The sequence below is a fragment of the Cyclopterus lumpus genome, chromosome 21 (genome assembly GCF_009769545.1).
Source record: "Cyclopterus lumpus isolate fCycLum1 chromosome 21, fCycLum1.pri, whole genome shotgun sequence".
In the NCBI taxonomy this organism is placed as follows: domain Eukaryota; kingdom Metazoa; phylum Chordata; class Actinopteri; order Perciformes; family Cyclopteridae; genus Cyclopterus; species Cyclopterus lumpus.
Genome location: NC_046986.1, coordinates 3314521 through 3338910, shown reverse-complemented (window position 1 = coordinate 3338910; position 24390 = coordinate 3314521). Strand labels below are relative to the sequence as shown.

Sequence of the window (24390 nt, the reverse complement as noted above, 5' to 3'; positions counted from 1 at the left end):
AAACTTTAACATCATTATTGGCGAGCGCTGTCCAGGGTGCTGATTCTAGAGCCATCTTCCATATATATATATATATATATATTTATACTGTATATATATATTATATATATAGTATATATATACTGTATATATATATATATATATATATATATAAAATATATATATATGTATACTTTGTTGTTCCAGGGAGTTATTTAGAGGAAACCAACTACAGGTGTGAAAGCTTCCTTATTGTAGTGCGTTGCTAACGTTAAATAGTGATAAAGATGAGGCTTATGTATATTTGGTGCTGGATATATTGGATAAAACTTAAATAATTGATGTGACGACGCCCCCACGATCACCGCCGTCAGTCTTGATTCATCCTCTGGGGACCTTTGAACATCTGTACAACGTTTCATGGCCATAGGTGTGTGTGTGTGTGTGTGTGTGTGTGGGGGGGGGGTCAAGATCACCATAGACGGTGGGATCCATCCACCATATTTAATACCCACAACGACCAAGAACATTGTTTGAATTTCCCTGTGCGGTCCGGGCTGTAAAAAAATCGTGAGACGAGATACAATTACTCAGATAAAATCAGCAATCACACGCGAAACCCCCGTTTTTTAATCCTCGTTAGAAACCCCGTCTACCTGAACGGCTAACAAGCGTGGAAATTAATGTGCAAATTCCTCCACCTCCTCCCTCACGGACCAGAATCTGTTTCACACGTTTGTTCAACCGCAGCATTTAAAATAGATTTTCTGAATAAGGATAATGAAGGTAATCTAGAAGACGCTCCTCTTCCCACCTGTGAATATTTGCAAAGAGTCGAGCTCACTCACCACGGAGCGGATTGTTCATATTTTTGCGGAGGAATTTAGGTTAAAGTGGGATTTAAAACAGGTTAAAAGTACCATTAAGCATTTCTTCACAAAAAAAAAGAGACATTAGAGAGTTTTCCCAGCGTATAAGCTGATGGAAAACACCCCGTTTCACCTCCTAAATGCTTCAGCAGACATGAGATTTGCCCCCCCGGCTCCCACTAATTGGGTTATCGTCAGCTCGTGGAGGAGAACCACGATGTCGTGTCACATGTTCCTCTTGTGCTTCACGAGGACGTCACGACAGGCAGGAAGGAGGCTGCTGTCAACCAGTGAGTCACGAGAGTCAAGCAAAGGGAACACTTTATTAATCACGATGAAGAGGTTATGTATATATATATATATATATATATATATATATATATATATATATATATATATATGTGTGTGTTTTAAGACGCATTAAAGCCTTTACGTGATTTAATTTACATTCAGTTTTTACTTATTGTAGAGTGTTTGAGCTCAAGAATGAAGATTATTTAGTTACCTCCAATTCAATCTGGAAAAATCCAGATTTAAGTGAAAGACAAAAAGGGCCACTTTGCACACAAAATATTAATAATAATATAGATATTAATTAATTAAGAAGAATTTTCTCTTAAATAGATTAATATGTATTTTCATTGATATTTTAAGTATATATATTATTATTATATTATTTTTATTATTATTTATTTATTATAATATATATATATAGTATAAAATAATAATAATAAAACATATTATTATTTTATTATAATATATATAAATATATATTATAATTAAATAATAATAATAATACAACATATTATTATTTTATTATAATATTTATACATATATATATAAAAATAAAAATAATAATAATATACATATATATATATTATAATAAAATAATAATAATAAAAATAAAAATAATAATGATTATATTCCTTAAACCAGACTACTGGAAGGGAAAACATAATACATCAGCTTTTGTCAGTTCCAGGATTGCCGACCTTTATTCCCCCATTCTTCTTTTTTTCATAATAGATCTCATTTCTAGGCGGAGCTAATTTGGCTCACCGTTAGTTAAGACCGGCTGAGAGCTAGCAGTCATGTCGGCAGCTGCTGCTCTCTCATTAGTCCCCTCGGCTCGCTTCCTGGCAGCGGGCCGTTACCTCGGAGCTCCACTTGTTCAAATGCCAGACGGATGTGAGTAAGTCTCAGCCAAAAGGTCTCGGCGAGCCGTCGTTAGTCAGCTCGAGTGTGACTTTCAGGAAGAAGAAGAAGAAGAAGAACAAGAACAAGAAGGGTTTTTTTTTTTTCTTTCCGACTAATTGGCTGACATTCATTCCCGGACTCCATAAATTACACCATAAATCCAAATATTCGCATGAGCACCAAAAGATGAGATGGGCGGCTTAAAATGTTCTTTTTTTTTTTTTTTTGCGAAAGCGCGCGTTAAACACGCACCGGTCCGTGTGAAGCTCCGTCACGCCTGGTCTGTGTGTGTGTGTGTGTGTGTGTGTGTCTGTGTGTGTGTGTGTGTGTGTGCGTTACGGAGTTATGAACTGCTGAGTGCGACATTAATTTAAGTGTGTTAAGATACTCCTTCCTCTCTCTCTCATGTCCGTCACACGAACTACGTGACGATGATTCTTTGCTCTTGTTTACGTGCGAGACACATTAATCTAAAATAAATATGGAAAATGACAAAAGAACAATGGTGCAGATGGTTGGTGGAGTCCGGAAGTGTTTGTTGTCATATTTTAAAAGGAGGAAACGGATCTGTTGATTGTTGTTCTGCAGGTGGTTGTTGTTGTTGTTGACGAAGTTTAAAGAGGTGTGAAAATGTGTCTCAGTCTTTGGCTGTCACTCACTGTCTGTGTGTTGCAGGGGGGCGGGGCTAACACACACACACACACATACACACACACACAGAGACAACGTTCCAACACTAAACCGGCCACTTGCTCGTTCCTCTTGCTCTGTTTAAACAGCGTTAAGCTGACAAACAAACAAACAAACAAACAAACAAACAAACAAACAAACAGGTGCATGCACGCTGAGTGTTTAAGCGACTTTAGGGAAGAGGAGAAGGAGAAGTCCACGATGTGCGCTGCAAAATGCCACAAGCTGCTCTGAGGAAACCTTTTTATTTATTTATTTTCTTAAACACACTTTGAAGTATTCGAGTAATGTTCTTTTTGTAACGTTCATGCACCGAAGCGTCTCACACAGACGCTGAACAGATGCACCTCTACTAATTGATGAAGAATGATGGACGGTGACAGGATTCGACAGAATTGCCGTGCGTTGGAATTGAAATGGAAGTTATTCAGCGTGTTCGATGTGGACTATAAATACACAGCCGGCGCGTCCGTGACTCGACTGGAGAAAAGGGGTTCGGCCTGTTTCCGAGTTGTCAGAGCTGTCAGAGGCGCTCCTCGCTCCTACGGAGGGCCTCGTGCTCCGGTTCTCAGAGAGGCGTTCAGGTAACACACACACACACACACACACACACACACACACACACACACACACGAGGAAAGAAGTTCCAGAGCACCCGGGGCCCAATTATTACACACCCCGACTCTTTGTTTACGCACCGCCGACTCTTTGTTTACCCCCCGCTCCGAGGACCGCGGCGCGAGAGCTCCACACACACACACACACACACACACACACACACACACACGTACGAAAGGCGTCGGGTGCAATGTTCTCCCGAAACACCAGGGGGCGCACGAACAGAACGCAACCGGCCAAAAACACACGGAAACCGACCCGCAACGATGAGCTCGTATCTCATATTCATGGGCGACTTTATTAAGTAGGAAATGCATTTTATAGAAAAGGAAACGTTGAATATCGTGTAAACTATTTGATTCGGCTCTGCTAATTATTCTCATGAAGTGTAAAAAATCTTTAAGACGTCCCGTTTCTAAAAGCGGCGTCTTGAGCTCCCGTCGGTCACGTCTGAAGAATTAAGAGGCGGCTCTCAGGCAGATTTTGGCACTCGAGCCTGAACACACCGCTAGTTTTTTTTTCGTCCTCTCCTCGGTTTTATTATTATAATTTTTTATTTTTAATGTCTTTCTGTTCTGGATTATTATTTTTTTTTTTTAATCTTTTTTTTTTTTTTTGTGGTATTTTTTTATTGTTTTGTTTTGAATGTGGTTGTGTTGGTTTGTTTTGCGCGACACAAATTAAATATTAAATAAATAATAAGTGAACTGAAACCACCAATCTTCTTTATGCAGGAAGATAAAACACACAAAGACGACGTTAATCCCGACGTTTCGCACCCAGAATATTAAAAATAGGAGTAGATGTTCTCGCGCTAATTGGACCGCCAGGTATAAAAACTCTCAAAACAAAAATAAACACATTTAACAAGCCGTCAGCAGCCGTTGACACAACGAAGGATTAATAACCCGCGTGCCGACATCTCTTCATCTCTTCCTCCACGACCGATGATGAGGATGAGGATGATGAGGATGAGGAGGATGAGGATGATGTATCTCGTGACAGAAGGGAAGGCCCTCCTGTCCGGGTTGATAAACGTCCGCGAGGCGAGGCAGCTGATTGGCTATCAGGAGCAGCGTCAGGGCTTCAAGTCGGGTTTCTCCTTTTATTTCTGATGAAATGTGCTTTAAAAAATTAACATAAAAAAACAAAACAAAGTCCCGACTCCCAATTAATTAATGTGGGAAGGTATGTTTTCATTTTTAAATGAGCTACTTTGTCATCTTCATTTTACTTTGATCTTAATTTGAGCGCCATAATCAACAAACCGTGCAGTTTTCCCACAACTTCAACTTCAACATCTGAGGATCGTGTTGATATTTCACGTCACTTTAAAGCTGTATTTATGGTTTAAATGCTTAAGAAAGTTTTTAAAGCTCTATTTATGGTATAAATGCTTAATAAGACATTTTTTAAAGCTGTATTTATGGTTTAAATGCTTAATAAGACATTTTTTAAAGCTGTATTTATGGTTTAAATGCTTAATAAGACGTTTTTTAAAGCTGTATTTATGGTTTAAATGCTTAATAAGACATTTTTTAAAGCTGTATTTATGGTTTAAATGCTTAATAAGACATTTTTTAAAGCTGTATTTATGGTTTAAATGCTTAATAAGACGTTTTTTAAAGCTGTATTTATGGTTTGAATGCTTAATAAGACGTTTTTTAAAGCTGTATTTATGGTTTAAATGCTTAATAAGACAGTTTGTTTGTTGACTTTGGGTTGTAATAAAATGTATTTTGATTTATTCACACGCTCGAACGAGATCTGCAGCATCGTGGGGGGTCGGGCCGGATCTTCAGGGCTGCAAATATTGCATCAGTGAGATTTGAACCGAGCTAGCTTTGCCCCCCGCTTCCAGTCTTTATGCTAAGCTAGGATAACCCGGTATTGATCTTCTCTTCCAAGAAGAAAGCAAATAATAAGCACAGTTCCCCCAAAACGTGGATCCGTCCCTTGAATCATAAACAGCCGACAATAAAACGTGTTGTTCCCTCCTTGGATTCTGTTAATGTTGTAATAATATATATATATATATATATATATATATATATATATATATATATATATATATGTGGAAATTCTCAAAAACTGCAATAAAAAAATAAAAAAAAGTTCTATCAAGATTGCCAAACCCCGAGCTCGAGCATCAAACCCCCGGAGGACCCAGAGTAACTCACCCCCACGCCGTCCTCGTGCCTGTACTGTTTCCAGGCCCGGCCCGTGTCGCTGTACAGGAGGAGGTACCCGCCCACCCAGTCCCAGCTGTCGAAGCGTCCCTGCGTGGCCACGGCCGTCACCTCCATCTGCTCCTTGAGGTCCACCTGGAGCCAGGGCTCTTGTTCGGTCACGACGGGGGACCAGCCTCCTGCTCCTGGGGGGGGGGAGGGGGGGGGGGGGGAGTCACCGCTCAGGTTGCAACAACAAGAAGAAGAAAGAAGAAGCAGCAGCATAGAGCCCTCCGGGGTTGGTTGGCCTCTGAGGCTTCAAGGTGAAGGTCAGACGTCTCACTTCTCGGGGGAAAAAAAATAGACGATTCCTATTTTTTTAAATTTATTTTTTTTAAACGTGTGCAGCCGAGCTCGAGAACTCTCGAAGAGCAGAGCGAGTTTACTCGTGTTCCTCAAGCTTCCTCTCCACGACACCCACAAAAAAAATGATACGAATGAAGCTTTTTATGCTCATATCATCGACCAGAAAACATTGTAATATTGTAGCAGCTTTTTCTTTGGCTCATTGGTGCTGTAAGTTGTATTAAAGGAGCGACTAAGAGCATTAAATAATAAGGATATATCAGCGTTACCCATTGATTTCCATTGTTTGGACAAACGGCCTCCGAAAGACGCTTTGGTTAATGAAAAAGGGTGCGAGTGGTTAGTTGGAGGCCTAATTCACACGCGTTCTTTATACAAAAGAACCTCTTATCATAACCGTCTTGGGAATAAAACGTCTTTGTATTATTCTATAACTGCTTCAAAAGCCTTCTCGACTAACCTCCTCAATGAGAACCAGTGTTCACTTCTCACACAGAAGCACGAGTTAAATGTAATTAAATGTAAAAAGCAATCGGAGACACGAACATTTCTTTCATCTCTCGTCAGGAGTCACCATGACGAGTGAAAGGGGGCGGAGCACATATGAAATGTGTAATTTAGTTTTAACCAGGATGTATAAAAAAATGTATAAAAAAATAAAATAAAATTAAATGGCAGTAGGCACAATTAGTTTGAAGGCCAAAATATCCATTTAAAAAAATGAAATATTAATATAATATAAAAATAATCATTTTAACACGTTTTCCAATGAAACTGTGAGCTCTCTAATATCGCAAATCATGAATCGCAATTTCAATATCAATTAAAGATATTTTTCCATCTTCCCCGACGATAAAAAAAAAAAAAAGAGGAAAGAAAAACGGTTCACACGAGCGTTGTTTTTCCATCGTCGCGGTAACCGCCGTGACGAACCCCCCCCCATCCCCCGTACTCACCGTCTCTCCGGTTGAGCTTGGCGTTGTGAGCGGCGTAAGCGACCGACGACTGAGAGGAGCCCTGAAAGGACGACTGCGGCAACGTGGACACCAGAGGACCGTTGCAATTATCTGTGGAAGGAGACAGAGAAGGCCATTAACCTGTGTGTGTGTGTGTGTGTTGTGGTTTTCTTCATCTGGGGGGGGGGGGGGGGGGCTGTGTGTGAATAACATCACTGCCTCACTTATCCAGTTCTCAAATACCTCAAACAGTCTATTAACCCATGCAGTGACCCTCAGAAAACAGCACGGAAAAAACTCCACGGCTCCCTTTTGTGTGCGTCCGCATAAGTGTGTGTGTGTGTGTGTGTATCTCTGTGTGTGTGTGTGTGTGTGTGTGTTCTTTTTCTTTAATCCCGCAGTGTGAGATTACATCACGTCCAACGGGCAGGAATAGATTAGGAGTCCAGTGATCTGAACCTGCCAGTCTCATCCAGCCTGCCCCGCCACAATAAGAGCATGCGAGTCCAACAACAAACCCCCCCCCCCCCCCCCCAGTGTGCATTAAGGCCTGTATCTGAGAGCGTAATGAAAACTGGCACCGGCCTGATTACAATTATCCCTCCGCTCGCTCTCTCCATCAGTGTGCAGTTTACTCCTCCTTTTTTTTAAAAAGTTTTTTTGTTTTTTTTTGGGGGGGGGGGGGGGGGGGGATACGACTTCACGCCGAGTTCAGATGGATGCCGAGCACATCTGGAGTGGCAATTGGCCGTCCATCTGCCAGACGGGAGCACAGCGGAGCTGTCGGCGTGAGCTCCTTCTTCCCTTTTTTTGGGCGCACACCCACCGCAGACATTTCTTTTTTCCCGACTGACCTGATTTGACGGCTCTCAGATCGCTCGCCAAGAGATTTCTCTAATCCTGATTTCAAGTGTGACTAAAGTGGATCAAGCTGTTTAGTCCAAGACTCAAATTACGGCTGAGCCGCGGATGCAGATGTTCATTGGGGGGGGGGGGAGGGGGGGGGGAATGAGGAGAGCGGCGTGCCATCTCACCACAGCCGGAGAGGGGGGGGGGGTCGTTATGCAAGCACAGCACAGCACTCGCGTAATCTGTCGAAAAGTCTCACGAGTCCCACTTTTGATCCCCGGAGGATAATTCTCAATCTTCTTTTTTTTCGATTTCTCGTACGATGAAAGATGAAAGATGAAAGCTTTGGTCCTTCGTCCGTCGGTGAACGACCTCGAGACCTCGAGACAGCTCGGAGACGTCGGCGTTCCCCCGACTCGTCGATTGTGGCAGTTTGGCAACTACGACGCTCTCGGGAGCCTCTGTGGCGTCAGTTTTTCAAAATAAACTTTAGTTTTGGTCGACGAAACTTCTTGGTTAGGTTTTGGGATAAAGATATTGTAATTCAGGTCAAAATATGTACGTTTGTTATATAGTGAAACAGCCTATGTTACGTACGTATTGAAGTTATGCTAACGCAGTAAGAGGCTACGTTACGTACGTATCTTAAGTTATGCTAACGCAGTAAGAGGCTACGTTACGTACGTATCTTAAGTTATGCTAACGCAGTAAGAGGCTACGTTACGTACGTATTGATGTTATGCTAACGTAGTAAGAGGCTACGTTATGTACGTATTGAAGTTATGTTGACGTAGGAAAAGGCTATGTTACGTACGTATTGATGTTATGCTAACGTAGTAAGAGGCTACATTACGTACGCATTGAAGTTATGTTGACGTAGTAAGAGGCTACGTTACGTACGTATTGATGTTATGCTAACATAGTAAGAGGCTACGTTGCGTACTTGTGACATAATAGCGTTACTCAATGTAACAAAGTGTAATGTAATTAAGGAGGCAAGCTAAGGAAAGCAGCGTAATAACGCCATGTAACTCACAATGAGTCATCAGTCTTTTGGCTTAATGCAGGACATGGACTCTGGTCTTCTGGGTGAAAGTCCCGTGTTTTATGGACCCATCCATCCTCCCAATGCTCTTTCTTTCCACGCCCACCCCCTGACTCGCCGCTTTAATGGACCTCTTTGACGAGGCAATCGAACACGTGTCCTCGCGGTGAAGTGCCGCGTGGGTTGCAGTCGGAAGTTTCCTCCGTCTCACGGAATCCTGTTAGTTGTTTACAGATTTCCGTTCTGGAGCCCGAGAGCCCGGCTGTCAGTCAGGGAGACTTATGGATGGAGGATGATTTGCCTGCAAAGCTGCTCCTCGGCCTGCGGGATAACTGAAAATCCTCTGAAGCCGACTCGCGATTCCGGAGGCGAAAGGCTTCTGGGGGGGGGGGGGGGCTCGAATCTCACAAATGAAGCCAGACGCGCGTCTGAAAACACGTGCGTTCAAACCCGCCGGCGCGGAGGGAACGCCTAATCTCTTTTGAAATCATAAGTACACCAGCTGACGCCAGAGGAGCTTTCACTTCCAGTCGCACAAGCGCCGCGACAACGATGGGGTGTGTTTGTTTTTTTTAATGGGTCGGCGGAGAAGTGTCACGGTGGCTCTCGGAGGGTTTTTTTTCCGCCGATATACCGCCAACGTTTCATACCCTCCTTTTTTTCCTTTTTAATGTCACTCTCTGTTTTGCTTATCACATAAGAGGACCAACATCTCACCCTCCGCTCTGCTGCACTCAGCCCCAAAGTGATTGGTTGCTACCGCTCATGTAAATCTTTAATAACGGCTCAAACACATTCGGCTTCATCTCTGAATAAATATTGTCCGAAGTCGGCCCGGTGGTTTTTTAGGAAATGTTACTCGAAGGAGAATCTAGTTCGGGATGCACTGAGGAAATTCTGAGCGGATAGAATTTATTCTTATAATAAATTGTTGTTCCCCCCCCCCCTTTTTGTGGCTGGGAAAGAAAAATATTTTCATTATAAAAAAAATAACTTAAACCTTTTAAAGTCATTTTAATCCACATCTGTGTCATTTTCAAAAATGAATGAAGTCTCCGATGAACGCCACAGAAATAATCTTTTCAATCCAAGGACACGCACGCGTCTGCAACTTGAAACAAACAAACAAACAAACACGTCTTTCAAACTACCCACTCACCCACTTTCAGTTCTACGTTATTCATAAAGCACATTTCAGTGTTTCACAGGCGTTTCCTGTGCACGCGGCCCGTAACCCGAGTGCACAGACAGATGGGGCTACACGAAGAAATCAAACTCCATTATCACAACAGAGCGCCGTCTGTAGAGCCGCAACGGGGCCGTCTGTAGCACGCGTCAGGGCCGTCTGTAGCATGCAACAGGGCCATCTGTAGCACGCAACGGGGCCGTCTGTAGCACGCGTCGGGGCCGTCTGTAGCATGCAACAGGGCCATCTGTAGCACGCAACGGGGCCGTCTGTAGCACGCGTCGGGGCCGTCTGTAGCACGCAACGGGGCCATCTGTAGAGCCGCGACGGGGCCGTCTATAGAGCCGCGACGGGGCCGTCTGTAGCACGCAACGGGACCGCCTGTAGCACGCAACGGGACCGCCTGTAGCACGCAACGGGGCCGCCTGTAGCACGCAACGGGGCCGTCTGTAGCACGCGTCGGGGCCGTCTGTAGCACGCAACGGGGCCATCTGTAGAGCCGCGACGGGGCCGTCTATAGAGCCGCGACGGGGCCGTCTGTAGCACGCAACGGGACCGCCTGTAGCACGCAACGGGACCGCCTGTAGCACGCAACGGGGCCGCCTGTAGCACGCAACGGGGCCGTCTGTAGCACGCAACAGGGCCGTCTGTAGCACGCAACGGGACCGCCTGTAGCACGCAACGGGGCCGTCTGTAGCACGCGTCAGGGCCGTCTGTAGCGCCGTGAGAGGGCTGTTTGTAGCACGCAACGGGGCCGTCTGTAGCACGCAACGGGGCCGTCTGTAGCACGCAACGGGGCCGTCTGTAGCACGCGTCGGGGCCGTCTGTAGCACGCAACGGGGCCGTCTGTAGCAGTCAGGGAATGCACAAACAGTCAGGGAACACACAAACAGTCAGGGAACGCACAGTCAGGGAACGCACAAACAGTCAGAAACCGCACAAACAGTCAGGGAACACACAAACAGTCAGGAAAGGCACAAACAGTCAGGAAAGGCACAAACAGATGTTGGGATGTGAGAAAAGGCCAAAGGGGATCTCCTCAAAGTAGAACGTGCGGTGGAGACGGACCGAGGGCCGAGACCTGATCCTCAAGCCCGCGTGATTAACTCCAGAGCTCCGGTACTCACATATCTCTAAAGAGTCCTGCAGGAACCACTCGCGGTGGAACGGACCGCATTGATCGGAGAACCGGGCGGACGTTCCTTCATCATTAGAGATGCAGTCTTTCTTTATTTCCTAATCATTGGAATTGTGTATATAAATATGTTTAAAAAAAACATTCATTGATTAATTAAGAGTAAATATGATATGACATGTTGATAAGCAGTGGTGGCTGCATGTATGCAAGTACTGCACTTTCATGGGGTAGTTCCATTTTATGTACCCTCATTTAAGTCTATTTAAAATAATATTTGCCAATGTTACTTTGTAGATTACGATTTTAAATTCAAAATATCAGATTCATTTTGATAGATTATCAGTTAGTTACATTCACATCAATGCATTAAAATAGAAATATATTAAGTACAATAATACATTTATATTGATACTTTTTACTGTATGCAGTAATGCAACTAGATGTAAATATATCCATATCCACACAGGAGGAGTTTGTGCTGATTATGTTCACGTAGTCTAAAGAACTGAAATATAAATTAAAAGACTAAAATGGATCCGCCTGTCCGTCACTAGAGAGCCAATAACGCTGTTAGTGTGATATACTGTGATATTTTTCTTCCTTTCAATAATGAACCTCCTATCTTTTTCTTTTTTATTTATTTATATAAAGTGGTCCAATAAGTAGTAAATATAGAATCAGGGAGAGAAAAATATATATAGATATCTTAAACGCAACAAAATAGGACACATTATTAGTTTATAAAACACCAACTCCTTGTTGCAAGTGACCGCTGCGTATGTTTGCACTTTATCGTTGATGAACGGTTTCATCCATTCATCCACGTTGACGCTGCGCGAGTGATTATTTTGACTAAATGTCCCGGCAACGCGCAGCGGGAGAGAGAGATTATTAAAAGACAGAAATCGGTTAATTAAATAGATACTTCCACCGGTATCGATCCAAAACCACATTGATCCTGTTCCCATTTTGCAAACAATGATGACGCACCAAAGTGTTTTGGCAAAGGTGCACGAGCTCGTCGTGCTGGACGAGAGCATTGATTTTACAGATGTGCACGTGGATTATGAGCTGGAGGAACCAGAGAAGGAAGTCACTCCGTTCTTCAGACTCAGAGCTTTTTATCTTCGTGGGTTTTAAAAATGGCCGCCGCACGCAGGCGCCTTCGTAAAAGCCTCAAACTAGTCGTCGATACAGACGTGTTTATCGTGTACGCCAATTGCAACGACGTGGCGAGCCGCCGGCTAACGCAGTCGCCGGCTAACGCAGTCGCCGGCTAACGCAGTCGCCGGCTAACGCAGTCGCCGGCTAACGCAGGCCGCCGGCTAACGCAGTCGCCGGCTAACGCAGTCGCCGGCTAACGCAGTCGCCGGCTAACGCAGTCGCCGGCTACCGCAGGCCGCCGGCTAACGCAATCGCCGGCTAACGCAGTCGCCGGCTAACGCAGTCGCCGGCTAACGCAGTCGCCGGCTAACGCAGTCTCCGGCTAACGCAGTCGCCGGCTAACGCAGGCCGCCGGCTAACGCAGGCCGCCGGCTAACGCAGTCGCCGGCTAACGCAGTCGCCGGCTAACGCAATCGCCGGCTAACACAGTCGCGACTCAATTCTGAGACGGTTCTGTTGCCATATTGTGGCTTAATTGAACCAATGGAGTTGTGGGACTCTCGTGTGCACGCCACGTGACCTCATGGTGAGTTGTGCCGTATATTATGTACCGTGGTTTGATTGATCGGCCCCCTTCTCCGCCTCCGATTGGCTCGTGCTCGCCGCCTTCTTGTTGGTTTACGGCTCCGTGAACGCGATCGGCGACGGGTCGGTCGGGTTATTGATTTACTTCGCCGTGGACGGCAGCTTTCTTGCAAGTGCTCTCATCTTTGACGTGGTGTTGTAATTCACCTTAATGTTAACCTTGATATATGGCACGCTGATAAAGAAAAATGTATAATTTAAAAATGGCGCTTCATGTCAAAAAAAGGGAAGGCGGCTCTTGTTTCGTGATAAATATATATAAATAAATACAAATATATATATATATATATAAATACAAGTAAATAAATACAAATATATATATATATATAAATACAAATATATATATAAAAATATATTTCTTAAAATATATTTATATATTTATTCATATATATATATATATGAATAAATACAAATATATTATATTCTAATGCTATTTTCAGCTCTAGGCAAAAGAACATTTACAACCACACATAGAACCTCCACAGCAGTGATTGTCACATATAAATACAAATAAATATATACATATATATATATATATACAAATTAATAAATATATATAAATACAAATAAATATATATATAAATACAAATAAATAAATATATATAAATACAAATAAATATATATAAATACAAATAAATAAATATGTATATATATATATAAATACAAATAAATATTTATATATATACATATAAATATATATATACATATAAATATAAATAAATATATATATATATATATATATATATATATATATATATATATATGTATATATATTCTAATGCTACTTTCAGCTCTGGGCAAAAGAAGACTTAAAACCACACAGAACCTCCACAGCAGTGATCAACGCCGCGATAGCAAAGCATCGTGTCGGAGGGAGCACGAGTTCAGTCGACGCAGACCACAGAGTCAATAATATGAAAGGGTGGGGCGGGGGCGGCGATGGTATCTGGTGACGGAGCGGCCTCAGACCTCCGCGTGGTATCGATAAAGCTTCAGATGATACCTCGCACGCACCAACAGGCTTCAGGGGGGCTTTCGGGTGACCTCTGCTCGCCGCCGCCGCCGCCGCCGAGGTATCGGTTGACAATTAGTCCCGAACGCCGGGCGAATTCAAGGAAGTGCACGTCGATGCGAAATGATTGCGAGGAACGCGGCGCGGTTTCCTGTAGCACTCCGTTCCTCCGACATAATCTAAAGGGACCGGTGAGCGTTTACAGGCAGCCGGCGGGGTGTTTTACTGGGCGATCCACAGCTTTAGTGATTATACACTTCTCTTCTGCAAAAACATTAATTATTCACCCCCTTCACTCAGGACCGGAGCCGGGGTTTGTTCATCTTCTGCAGGCTTTCTGGGAGGCATTTTCCCATAACAGCTCGATAAAAAGACAAGGTTATATATTCTCCGGGTAATAATGGGAAATAATGGGTCGTGCTGTAGGGTAATTACAAACTAGAGTTTTTTTTGATGGTACCATTTATCATATATTTGTCATAAAAAAGGGTTCATTTTAAGTCACAGGGTCAAATTAGAGGGAAGAACCGCTTGGTAATAACTTAATAATGCGTCATAAAAAAGACAAACTGCGGCTGCGTTAGTGGTATTTAGGGGTTGGAGCGAATCCTCCGCAAACTTGAATTTCCATTGTATGCAAATTATTCGCGTGCGTTTTAATGCAAAGAACTTCGAAAGAGGACAACAAGGTAAAAGGAAAACATTCACAGGGTCTTTGTGAAAAGGAAATATGACTGCAGCCTTGAAACCACGCATATGGCTCTTAAGTGCACTAACAGGGTTCAGTTTTTGACAGATGCTAAATATTTTTCAGAAAAGGACACCGAGAAATGTTCCATTCCTACTTTTTCTTCTCACATACGGCTTCTTAACGAAGCAAAAGTGTTGTTTCTGTTATGTTTAATTCACGGAATAATCATTCAAATAAATCGGGTATCACTTCGATATATAAAGATACCGATAAAAAGGCAGCATTTACTTCCAATATTGATCTCGTAGTCCAACTTTTGGTTGAGAGGTTTCTACATGAAGTAATATGGATTCATTGTATATATATTTTTTTAATAGAGGCTTTTCTGAAACTCCGGTTCCTTCTCCTGAAGAAGGAACCGGAGTGCACGAAGCTGATTGGGTTCTGCCCTCGTGGCTCCGTGCAGCATGTGGTGGTCGTGGATGGCCAGTCACTCAAGACGAGACACATTTATAGATATGATGCCGGAGCCGCTGAGGTGTTTTATCTGTCGACGGGCGGAATGGGGCCAGGAGAAACAACATATGGTTACTACGCGCTTACAAGTCCTTCAAAATAAAAGACTAAATAAATGCATTAACGTCCAGGCCCCATGTGGCCGCCGGAGAGCAATCAGCTTTTCATGTTTTCTGGATTTGTGATTGCTGAAAAAAAAGAAGAAAAAGGGGGAGGAGGGGGGGGGGGGTTTGTTGATCTGCTTTTTTTTTGTTGCTGATTGTAAAGATGGCGTCTTAGTCTTCTCCTTCTTGAGATTACACGCGTCTGTTTCAGATGCATTCGTGATCAATATCAAATCACAGCGTGTGACGGTGCGCGCCTGTGTCTGATTCACAGGTAATCACACAATGTAATGACATTAAATAATAAAGATATTTATATATATATATATAAATAAAAATATATTTATATATATATAATATAGAAATAAATTAATGTATATATATATAAATATATATTCATATAGAAATACATATATATTTATATATATATGTTTAGTTTATTATTTAATGCCATTACAGTGTGTGATTACATAATATATATATATATATATATATATATATATATATATTATTTTTTTTTTTTTTTAAAAAGCCTTGGCAATTTTTTCTCTTCCTCCTTTAAATTTGACACCTATTTCTATTTAATTTTTTTTAATTCTGGAGTCTCGGAGCAGAATCTTTTGTCCTTCTTCTTAATTCCGTCTCACCGTTTCATCCCTTGCTGATTATTGCATCAATCTTATTGGCGCGGTGGATAGGAAGTGGGTGTTGATAATCCTTTAACACCCTCTCTGCCAGGAACCAGAAAACGAACAGAGGATGAAACTCACAGCCGTCTGAAGCCATCTGAAGCGTATTCATTGCACTCTATGGATCGGGAATGGGGACGACTCCACCGGCGCCACATTCATCACAATAGACTTTATTTTACTTTTCCTTCATCCTGCTCCCGAGAGACGGGGACAGAAATCATTCCTCTAAATAGTCTTATATCAAGTGTCTTAAAAAAATCAAAAAGTATTCTTCAGAGGACGTCTGCTTTTCTTCTGTAGACTTGATTGTGGCATTAAAACACATTTTAACTGCTCCTCTCCACTAAGTAGTGATCAATACCACCACAAGGTTGATCATTAGGTTATTGTGGAATTATTGCAAATTTTTTAAAGTATTGCATTTACAGGATTAGCTTAAAAACAAACAAAAAAGACCAGATATAATTCCAGATATTTGTATTCACTGATACTGTGATATGACGCCACGCTGACTGCTGTGCATAACGAGAGGAAACAACTGTGAAGGCAGCAGCATCCGTCTGCGTTATGCAGCCAAATAACTCAACAAATAACTGGAAAACGCCGAAAATGAAGAAAATAAACAAACGATACAAAATAACAGGTGAGACCGTCGTCATTTCGGCGCCGCGTTCCACTTCCTGTCTGAACACCGAGTCTCTCCGGTCGGGGATTCACCCGGAGAGATCCGCCGACTCGTTGGTTTGTCATGTGACGCAGAAGCCTGGTCACTATTTAAATGAAACTATTGGGCTTCAGTCATTTCTAATACATGTTCCAATTCTTTTTTTTTGAAGGAACTATTCAGAGATTTTCTACGAATGATGATTTTCTTTCTATTTAACAGATATATTTGTCTGGTGGACTTACACTTCCTGTTTTTATTTATTTTATTTTCTTTACCCTGGGAGCGAGAAATGCAACTACTCGCCTGCCAAGTGTTCTATGCGTAGGGCTTTTATTGTGAAAGGTAAGAGCGGAAGGAGTGGTTTTCGGTCTGCAAGCCAAACGGGGGGTTTCCGCACACGTGATTGGTTGATGCCTATTTTTTTAAATTTTTTTTACTGGCTAACTTTTTGCGTTTTGTGTAAAAGTATTGATTATGAAAACTTCTAAATAATATGATGCTGGGTGATTTAATCGCCGGTGTGTAGTTTGCAAAGTTAAATTATCTTTGTTCATAGTAGGATGAGATTTTTCTGACTTTCAGGGGAATATTAAAATATGACATAATAGATAAAATAATGAATAATTGGAAAAAAGCTACAAAAATAAATTAAAAAATATATAGATGTATAAATAAATTACACCCAACTTTCACACACATCATAAAATAGGATCTGCACATCGACTTCCCCTGTGGGATGAAGATGATGAGGAGAGTAAATCCTCGTGACACAACACACACACACACACACACACACACACACACACACACACGTCCCTCAGAAGGAAGCCGCCGGATGTTTAAACATGAGGGAAAGCGGCGTCTCCGTCGCCCAGCGGCGCCGCGCCTCATTTACCTCCTGATAGATTCATCAGGCCTTGAATATGTACAGCGGTAGGTGTTCCTTGAGTGCCTACTTCACATTCATTAGACGAGTGAATCTGCAGCTGCACGGCCTCCATCTCACGCACACGCACACGCACACGCACACGCACACACACACACACACACACTCTTGCTTCTGCAGTGATGCTAAATGCCAGCTCGGCTCCGGCACGTCGCAGGTGCTTCAGATAGGAAATAATTAGCTGCGAAGTATCTCCTCGCTGAGCTTCCTTGAAACATGAAATTTAAAGATAATATGTATGTGTGTGTGTGTGTGTGTGTGTGTGTGTGTGTGTGTGTGGTGCAGAAACATTCCAGCTTATGAAAGATGGAGGTCTCTATACCTGATTCCTCTCACTGACCTGTAATGGAGATTACCATATTATCTGAGTCCTCACTTACAAATATCTCGATGTATAAGCATTTATTAAATATGAATTAGTCCGTCAAAAAGAAAGAAGACGTTCAAAAAAGGATTCGTCTTGTAGAAAATGAAATCATCTTCTTGGGCTCTCGTAAGTTGATTGATTGATTGATTGATTGATTGATTGATTGATTGATTGTTTACTTTTACACAAACCAAATGATGAATCCACGAATCAGGAAAATAATCGACATGGTTTGCCGACGGCCGTTGTGAAGCCAAAAGATTTCTGACTTTTGGCCGTCGCCATCTTGTTTTTGTTTTGTCAACCAGTGGACAGAAGTCACGTAGAGACCTGTCAATCACCCGTGTAGCCCCGCCCCCAAAGATATAAGAAGGGTTTGAAAATCAGCACCCGGGGGCGGGGAAAGTTGGGCTTTTTAAAATGGAGGTTTATGGGGATTGACCTGTTTTTTTGGAGCCAGTCTCAAGAGTCCACTTGGGGAACCGCTTGATTGGAACCATCAACACACACACACACACACACACACACACACACATTCTTTGCAGTGTGAACAGAGCTCATCTGACCAAAATATTCCGAAACTTGTGGAAAAAGAGTGTATAAAAATGTATTTCTTCCGCGTACAATTGAAAGTTAATGACGTCTCAATGTCATTTCCTCATTACATAGATGTATTTTTTTAAAGCGTCACATAAAAATAAACTCCAGTACCGATGCTAAGCTAAGCTAAGCCGAGTTAAGTCCCTCACTCGTCACCAAGACACCGACGCTCCCATCCAACCGCACAGCAAAGAGGCTCAACCTCAAAAAGTATATTTATATTTAATCCCGTGGACTTCTCGTTCCTTAAATAAAAATGTACTCGACGTTGTGGTAATCCACGCAGATGTTGGCGTTAGCCGGAATATTCTGGACTGAAGAAAAGAGTGCTAACTTCCAGTTGTGCGCCCTGACACGGGGCATCGCTGGTTGTAAATACAGAACCACTCTCTCCCAAGTGGTCCACGCGGCCCCATTAAGAGGCGTTCAAAGAATGCAGAAGCAGCAGAAATTATGCACAGAACTGAACGCGAAGCTCAATGCGTCTTCACGAGAAAGCACTCAGTCTGTTACGGGGGAACCTCGTGGTCTGCAAATGTCCACCGGCGAAGCAGCAGTGTTAATAAAATACAGAGTACAATAAATGGATAATAAGAATTAGAAAAAATAGGAAGAAATCATTGTTTTTTTAATAAAATACGGAGTAAAAAATAAATTAATAATAAATTAGAAAAAATAGGAAGAAATCATAGTTTTTTAATAAAATACAGAGTAAAAAATGAAATATTAATAATAATAACAATAATAATAATTAGAAAAAATAGTAAGGAATCGTTGTTTTTTAATAAAATAGAGTAAAATAAATAAAAATAATAATAATTAGAAAAAATAGTAAGAAATCGTTGTTTTTTAATAAAATGCACAGTAAAATTTTTTTTTTTAATAATTAGAAAAAATAGTAAGAAATCGTTGTTTTTTAAAAATAAAATACAGAGTAAAAAAAAATGATAATACAAATAAAATAATAATAATTAGAAAAAATAGGAAGAAATTGTTGTTTTTTAATAAAATGCGTAGTAATATAAATAAATATTAATAATAATAATAATAATTAGAAAAACCAGGAAGAAATCGTTTTGCACACAGCTCCACGGTTGCCAATCATTTGGGCATTACTGGAAAGGTCACACACCAGTGCAGCATCAATTATCTCCCGCTGGAAGGCCGGTTGCACTGACTGACGCACCGGTCTCTTTGTGAAGCCCGAAAGAAAGAGCAGAGGGCCCTCCTGACGAGGCCACGAGAACCAGCCGCGATGCATCTCCCAATCCTTTTTTTGGGGGGGTTTCTCTCTGGTAAATACGAGAGCAGCCATCTGACCTCCAGGAGCATCTCACCGTTTCTTCTCGGCGTTGCCAGACGTGATCACGGCGCGTGATCCGAGGACCGCAGGACTGCCATAAATGAGTAATGCGGCCGCTTAGTTTGGCTCAGAGACTCCAGCTTAACATAAACTGCTCAAACAAACGCAATACGCGGTGTCACAATCGCCCTCGGAGAGCAAAGACAAACCCGAGAGATCAAACGATGTCGTGCTGCCGGGGAATCGCTCGTCGCAACGTGCACAGAAAAGGGCAGGAAAAGGTCTCGAGAGCCGCCAGGAAGAAACATCATTCCTCTTCACGTCGCAGCGTGGAACGCCTGGCGCAGTGAGTAATAGTTATTATTTAAAAAATAATTAGAATTTGTTTTTTTTTAATAAATATTGTGTGCAACGCTGACATTTTGGCCTGAAACTGGAGCTCGTCCAAAATGGAAAGGTCCATCCTCTGGGGAGCGTGAACGGCTACCTGTGTGGAGAGCAAAAGAGGCGGAGCCTATTCATTGTGTCAGGATTAGCTTGTAAACCGGCTACCTGTGCGGAGAGCAAAAGAGGCGGAGCCTATTCATTGTGTCAGGATTAGCTTGTAAACCGGCTACCTGTGCGGAGAGCAAAAGAGGCGGAGCCTATTCATTGTTTCGGGATTAGTTTGTAAACCAGCTACCTGTGTGGAGAGCAAAAGAGGCGGAGCCTATTCATTGTGTCAGGATTAGCTTTTAAACCAGCTACCTTTGCGGAGAGCAAAAGAGGCGGAGCCTATTCATTGTTTCGGGATTACCTTGTAAACCGGCTACCTGTGCGGAGAGCAAAAGAGGCGGAGCCTATTCATTGTTTCGGGATTAGCTTTTAAACCAGCTACCTGTGTGGAGAGCAAAAGAGGCGGAGCCTATTCATTGTGTCAGGATTAGCTTTTAAACCAGCTACCTTTGCGGAGAGCAAAAGAGGCGGAGCCTATTCATTGTGTCAGGATTAGCTTTTAAACCAGCTACCTGTGCGGAGAGCAAAAGAGGCGGAGCCTATTCATTGTGTCAGGATTAGCTTTTAAACCAGCTACCTGTGCGGAGAGCAAAAGAGGCGGAGCCTATTCATTGTGTCAGGATTAGCTTTTAAACCAGCTACCTGTGCGGAGAGCAAAAGAGGCGGAGCCTATTCATTGTTTCGGGAATAGCTTGTAAACCAGCTACCTGTGCGGAGAGCAAAAGAGGCGGAGCCTATTCATTGTTTCGGGAATAGCTTGTAAACCAGCTACCTGTGCGGAGAGCAAAAGAGGCGGAGCCTATTCATTGTGTCAGGATTAGCTTTTAAACCAGCTACCTTTGCGGAGAGCAAAAGAGGCGGAGCCTATTCATTGTGTCAGGATTAGCTTTTAAACCGGCTACCTGTGCGGAGAGCAAAAGAGGCGGAGCCTATTCATTGTGTCAAGATTTGCTTTTAAACCGGCTACCTGTGCGGAGAGCAAAAGAGGCGGAGCCTATTCATTGTTTCGGGAATAGCTTGTAAACCAGCTACCTGTGCGGAGAGCAAAAGAGGCGGAGCCTATTCATTGTTTCGGGAATAGCTTGTAAACCAGCTACCTGTGCGGAGAGCAAAAGAGGCGGAGCCTATTCATTGTTTCGGGAATAGCTTGTAAACCAGCTACCTGTGCGGAGAGCAAAAGAGGCGGAGCCTATTCATTGTTTCGGGAATAGCTCGTAAACCGGCTTCTTGGGAAACAATCCGGTTGTAAAGCTGCTCGTCGGACCGTCAACATCGAGCAGCGCTGGATGTCTGTGGGCCCGGAGGGTTTTGTTTATTACAACAAAAATACAAATGACATGTTCAAACAAATAACTGTGTGTAGTTTTCTGGAAGCTAGAAGGTCTGTAGATCCGCCGTCACCGCTACTGAAAACCAGTCCGACCAAAACACCCCCAGCCCGGGGACTAAATAACAGAAACACCTCCACTCACGTCTGGAGGGTTTGTCTCAAGTCCAGGTGTCTGAACCCAGATGTGAGCTCTGCTCATTGTCCCCACGACGACGGAATCAAGAAACGGGGTTTGGTGTCGAGATATCGATTTCGTCACATTTTTCCCATTTGATGGAGAACTCGTTTTGGTCCGTGAAATAAAACGTTTGTCTCGACCATGAAAGCTGAAAAATCCGCTGATACGTGGGGAGCAAAAGGCGAGCAGAGAAGCCCCCCCCCCCCACACACACACACAAGAGTACACACACACACACACACACACACACACACAGCAGCTGGAAACAATGACTAGATGGTTTATTCAGACTGTTCCAATCCGCACACACACACACACACACACACACACACACACACACACACACACACATGAATAAAAACCCCTCAAGCAGTCCAAATTCAAAACTAGGACTGTACAGTTTCAGATGTTAAATGGGGAAGGGGGGGGGGGGGGGGGGGGTCAACCACTAACAGCAGTTGTCTGTGCAGTACAGCTGTGGCCAGTCAGCAGTTTGTGTTCTCCACAACACACTCACGCGCACACACACACGTAAACGCACGCCAGCAAGACTCCCCCCCTCATCCACCCACCCACCCACCCACCCACCCACCCACACACACACACACACACACACACACACACACACACACACACACACACACACACACGCACACACACCAAAAACGGACTCTCTGCCACACAAGCCGCCGGCTGCGGTCCGGAGAGGCTGCGCTGTGCGTGTGAAGGATGGAGATGAACCTGTTTGCTTGACCTTCATCGCGCGCACGGGGGAGAGGAGAGAGAGAGAGAGAGAGAGAGAGAGAGAGAGAGAGAGAGAGAGAGAGAGAGAGAGACAGGCGGGGGGCCAACTTGTCATATCTGACACGCGCACTGACACGCGCGCTCCCCTCAAAAGTGCGCTTGAAAACGGGCCAAAAACAGCGGCGGCGGCGGCGTCCGTACCCGGCGCTCCGCACCGCTCCGCGGGGGAACCAACGCAGCAGCGACGGGCGGAACAAACTTCCGCTCCTCGCTGCCTCGCGCTGCCCCTCGCAGGCTTCTTCTTCTTCTTCTTCTTCTTCTGAACAGGTGAGCGCGGAGCTGGAAGAGAGATACTCACAGTGAGTGGCGGCGGACGCGCCGCTCAACACGCTCAGGGAGTAAAGGGTGAGCAGATGCAGCAGAACAACCATCTTCCCAGCGGTGGTGGTGGTGGTATTATCCGTGTGTCCGCAGAGAGAGAGAGAGGGAGAGACACAGAGAGAGAGAGGAAGAAGAAGGAGAAGAAGAAGAAGAAAAAAAGAGGAGAGGTTCCTCCTCGCTCCTCCAGCACGGAGGGATGGAAGGAGTCTGGTGATGTGGAAGAGAAGAGCAGACCGCTCGGACGACGACACTCCCTCACTGTGAGGCGCAACCTGCCTCTCTCCCTCCCTCCCTCCCTCTCTCTCCCTCCCTCTCTCCCTCCCTCTCTCCCTCTCTCTCTCTGTTTCACTCTCTATTGGCAGAAGGGAGCATTGTGGCGGTGAGCTTCGCGACGCAGTGCCCATGACGCCTCGTTTTATCCGGCTAACTTTGAAATAGCAAGCAGTGGCATGTTAGTGATGGTTTCATGTACCGCTGGTGGTTTGTGTGAGGGAGCCAATCATGGTGAAACATCGGCTTGGTATCATCATCAACAACAACAACAACAACAACGACACAATCGTACATATATTTTAGTTTTTATTGGCATAAAAGTGCAAAGCTGACAAGGTGCTGTAATATGCGCATAAAGAAGACCGGGGGTATTTTATGAGGGGGGGGGGGGGGCCCAGGGGAGGAGACGCATCCACCATGGGGCCCCATTAATTAAGCATCCCATAAAAATCACACCTGACTTTCCTTACGATGCCGCTGTTGTTTTCACCTTGTGTGTGTGTGTGTGTGTGTGTCATGGTGGTAAAACTACTGTATGAGGAAGTGCCACAGAGGAGGTCTCGGGTCCTTACCCACGGTGGGGCCAAGCAGCCATTGGTGATCCCATATTTCGTCCCCTTGCGCAATTTGGCTACACAAAATATTACAGGCACACTTTTTTAAATTGTAATTGTGAACACACGTGACATTTGACCTGCTTTCCACCCGATCCGAAGCGTTGTAGCGTCAGCGGGCTTCAGCGTCTTGCGGAGGGGATCCAACCCGCCGACCTCGGAGGTCAAAGGACGACCCCGAGGTCGGTAGTTCGACGGTTCCAAGCCATTAACGCACCTTCCTAGAAAACTAACACAAAAGTGCCCAAAAACTGCAGTTCCTCAAAAGGTCCACTTGAGGCTGGCTCCAAACGGGAGTCCAGATGGTCTCTACTTTAAACGCAAATTCACGTTTTAACACGGTTTCTATTTCTGATTTTATTGTATTTTGTAAAGTGTCCTATGGATCCTATAGGGTCCCTTCAGTGTTGTCTGGTCCCCCCTTAAGGGGCCCCTGACCTTCTTCCTTTTCCAAACACTGTGTGAAAAGATTCTTCAAATAAAAAAGGACGTAGCTTCACTCAAACGACAACGTGGTAGTCGTAGTATTTCTTGGCTCTCCAGGACAATATTTCATGGAGACCCTTTAACCTTTCTTTTAACATTTCAAAGCTCAACTTTGAACAAATACAAGCACATCACACACTAAACCTTATTGCCGCAACAAATCATTAAAAAGGAACACAAT

General features: G+C 43.7%; 1 protein-coding gene across 1 annotated transcript in view; it reads right to left on the bottom strand.

Moving 5' to 3' along the window:
- The window catches only part of cntnap5a (contactin associated protein family member 5a), a 90843-nt gene extending 67957 nt beyond the window's left edge, over nt 1-22886 (bottom strand). Inside the window, exons 1-3 of the mRNA XM_034561728.1 lie at nt 22814-22886; nt 6844-6954; nt 5534-5727 (exon numbers count right to left, since the gene is read on the bottom strand). Of these exons, the coding sequence (XP_034417619.1) occupies nt 5534-5727; nt 6844-6954; nt 22814-22886 (378 nt within the window). The remainder of the gene's footprint in view (nt 1-5533; nt 5728-6843; nt 6955-22813) is intronic.
- Between the last annotated feature and the right edge of the window lie 1504 nt (nt 22887-24390).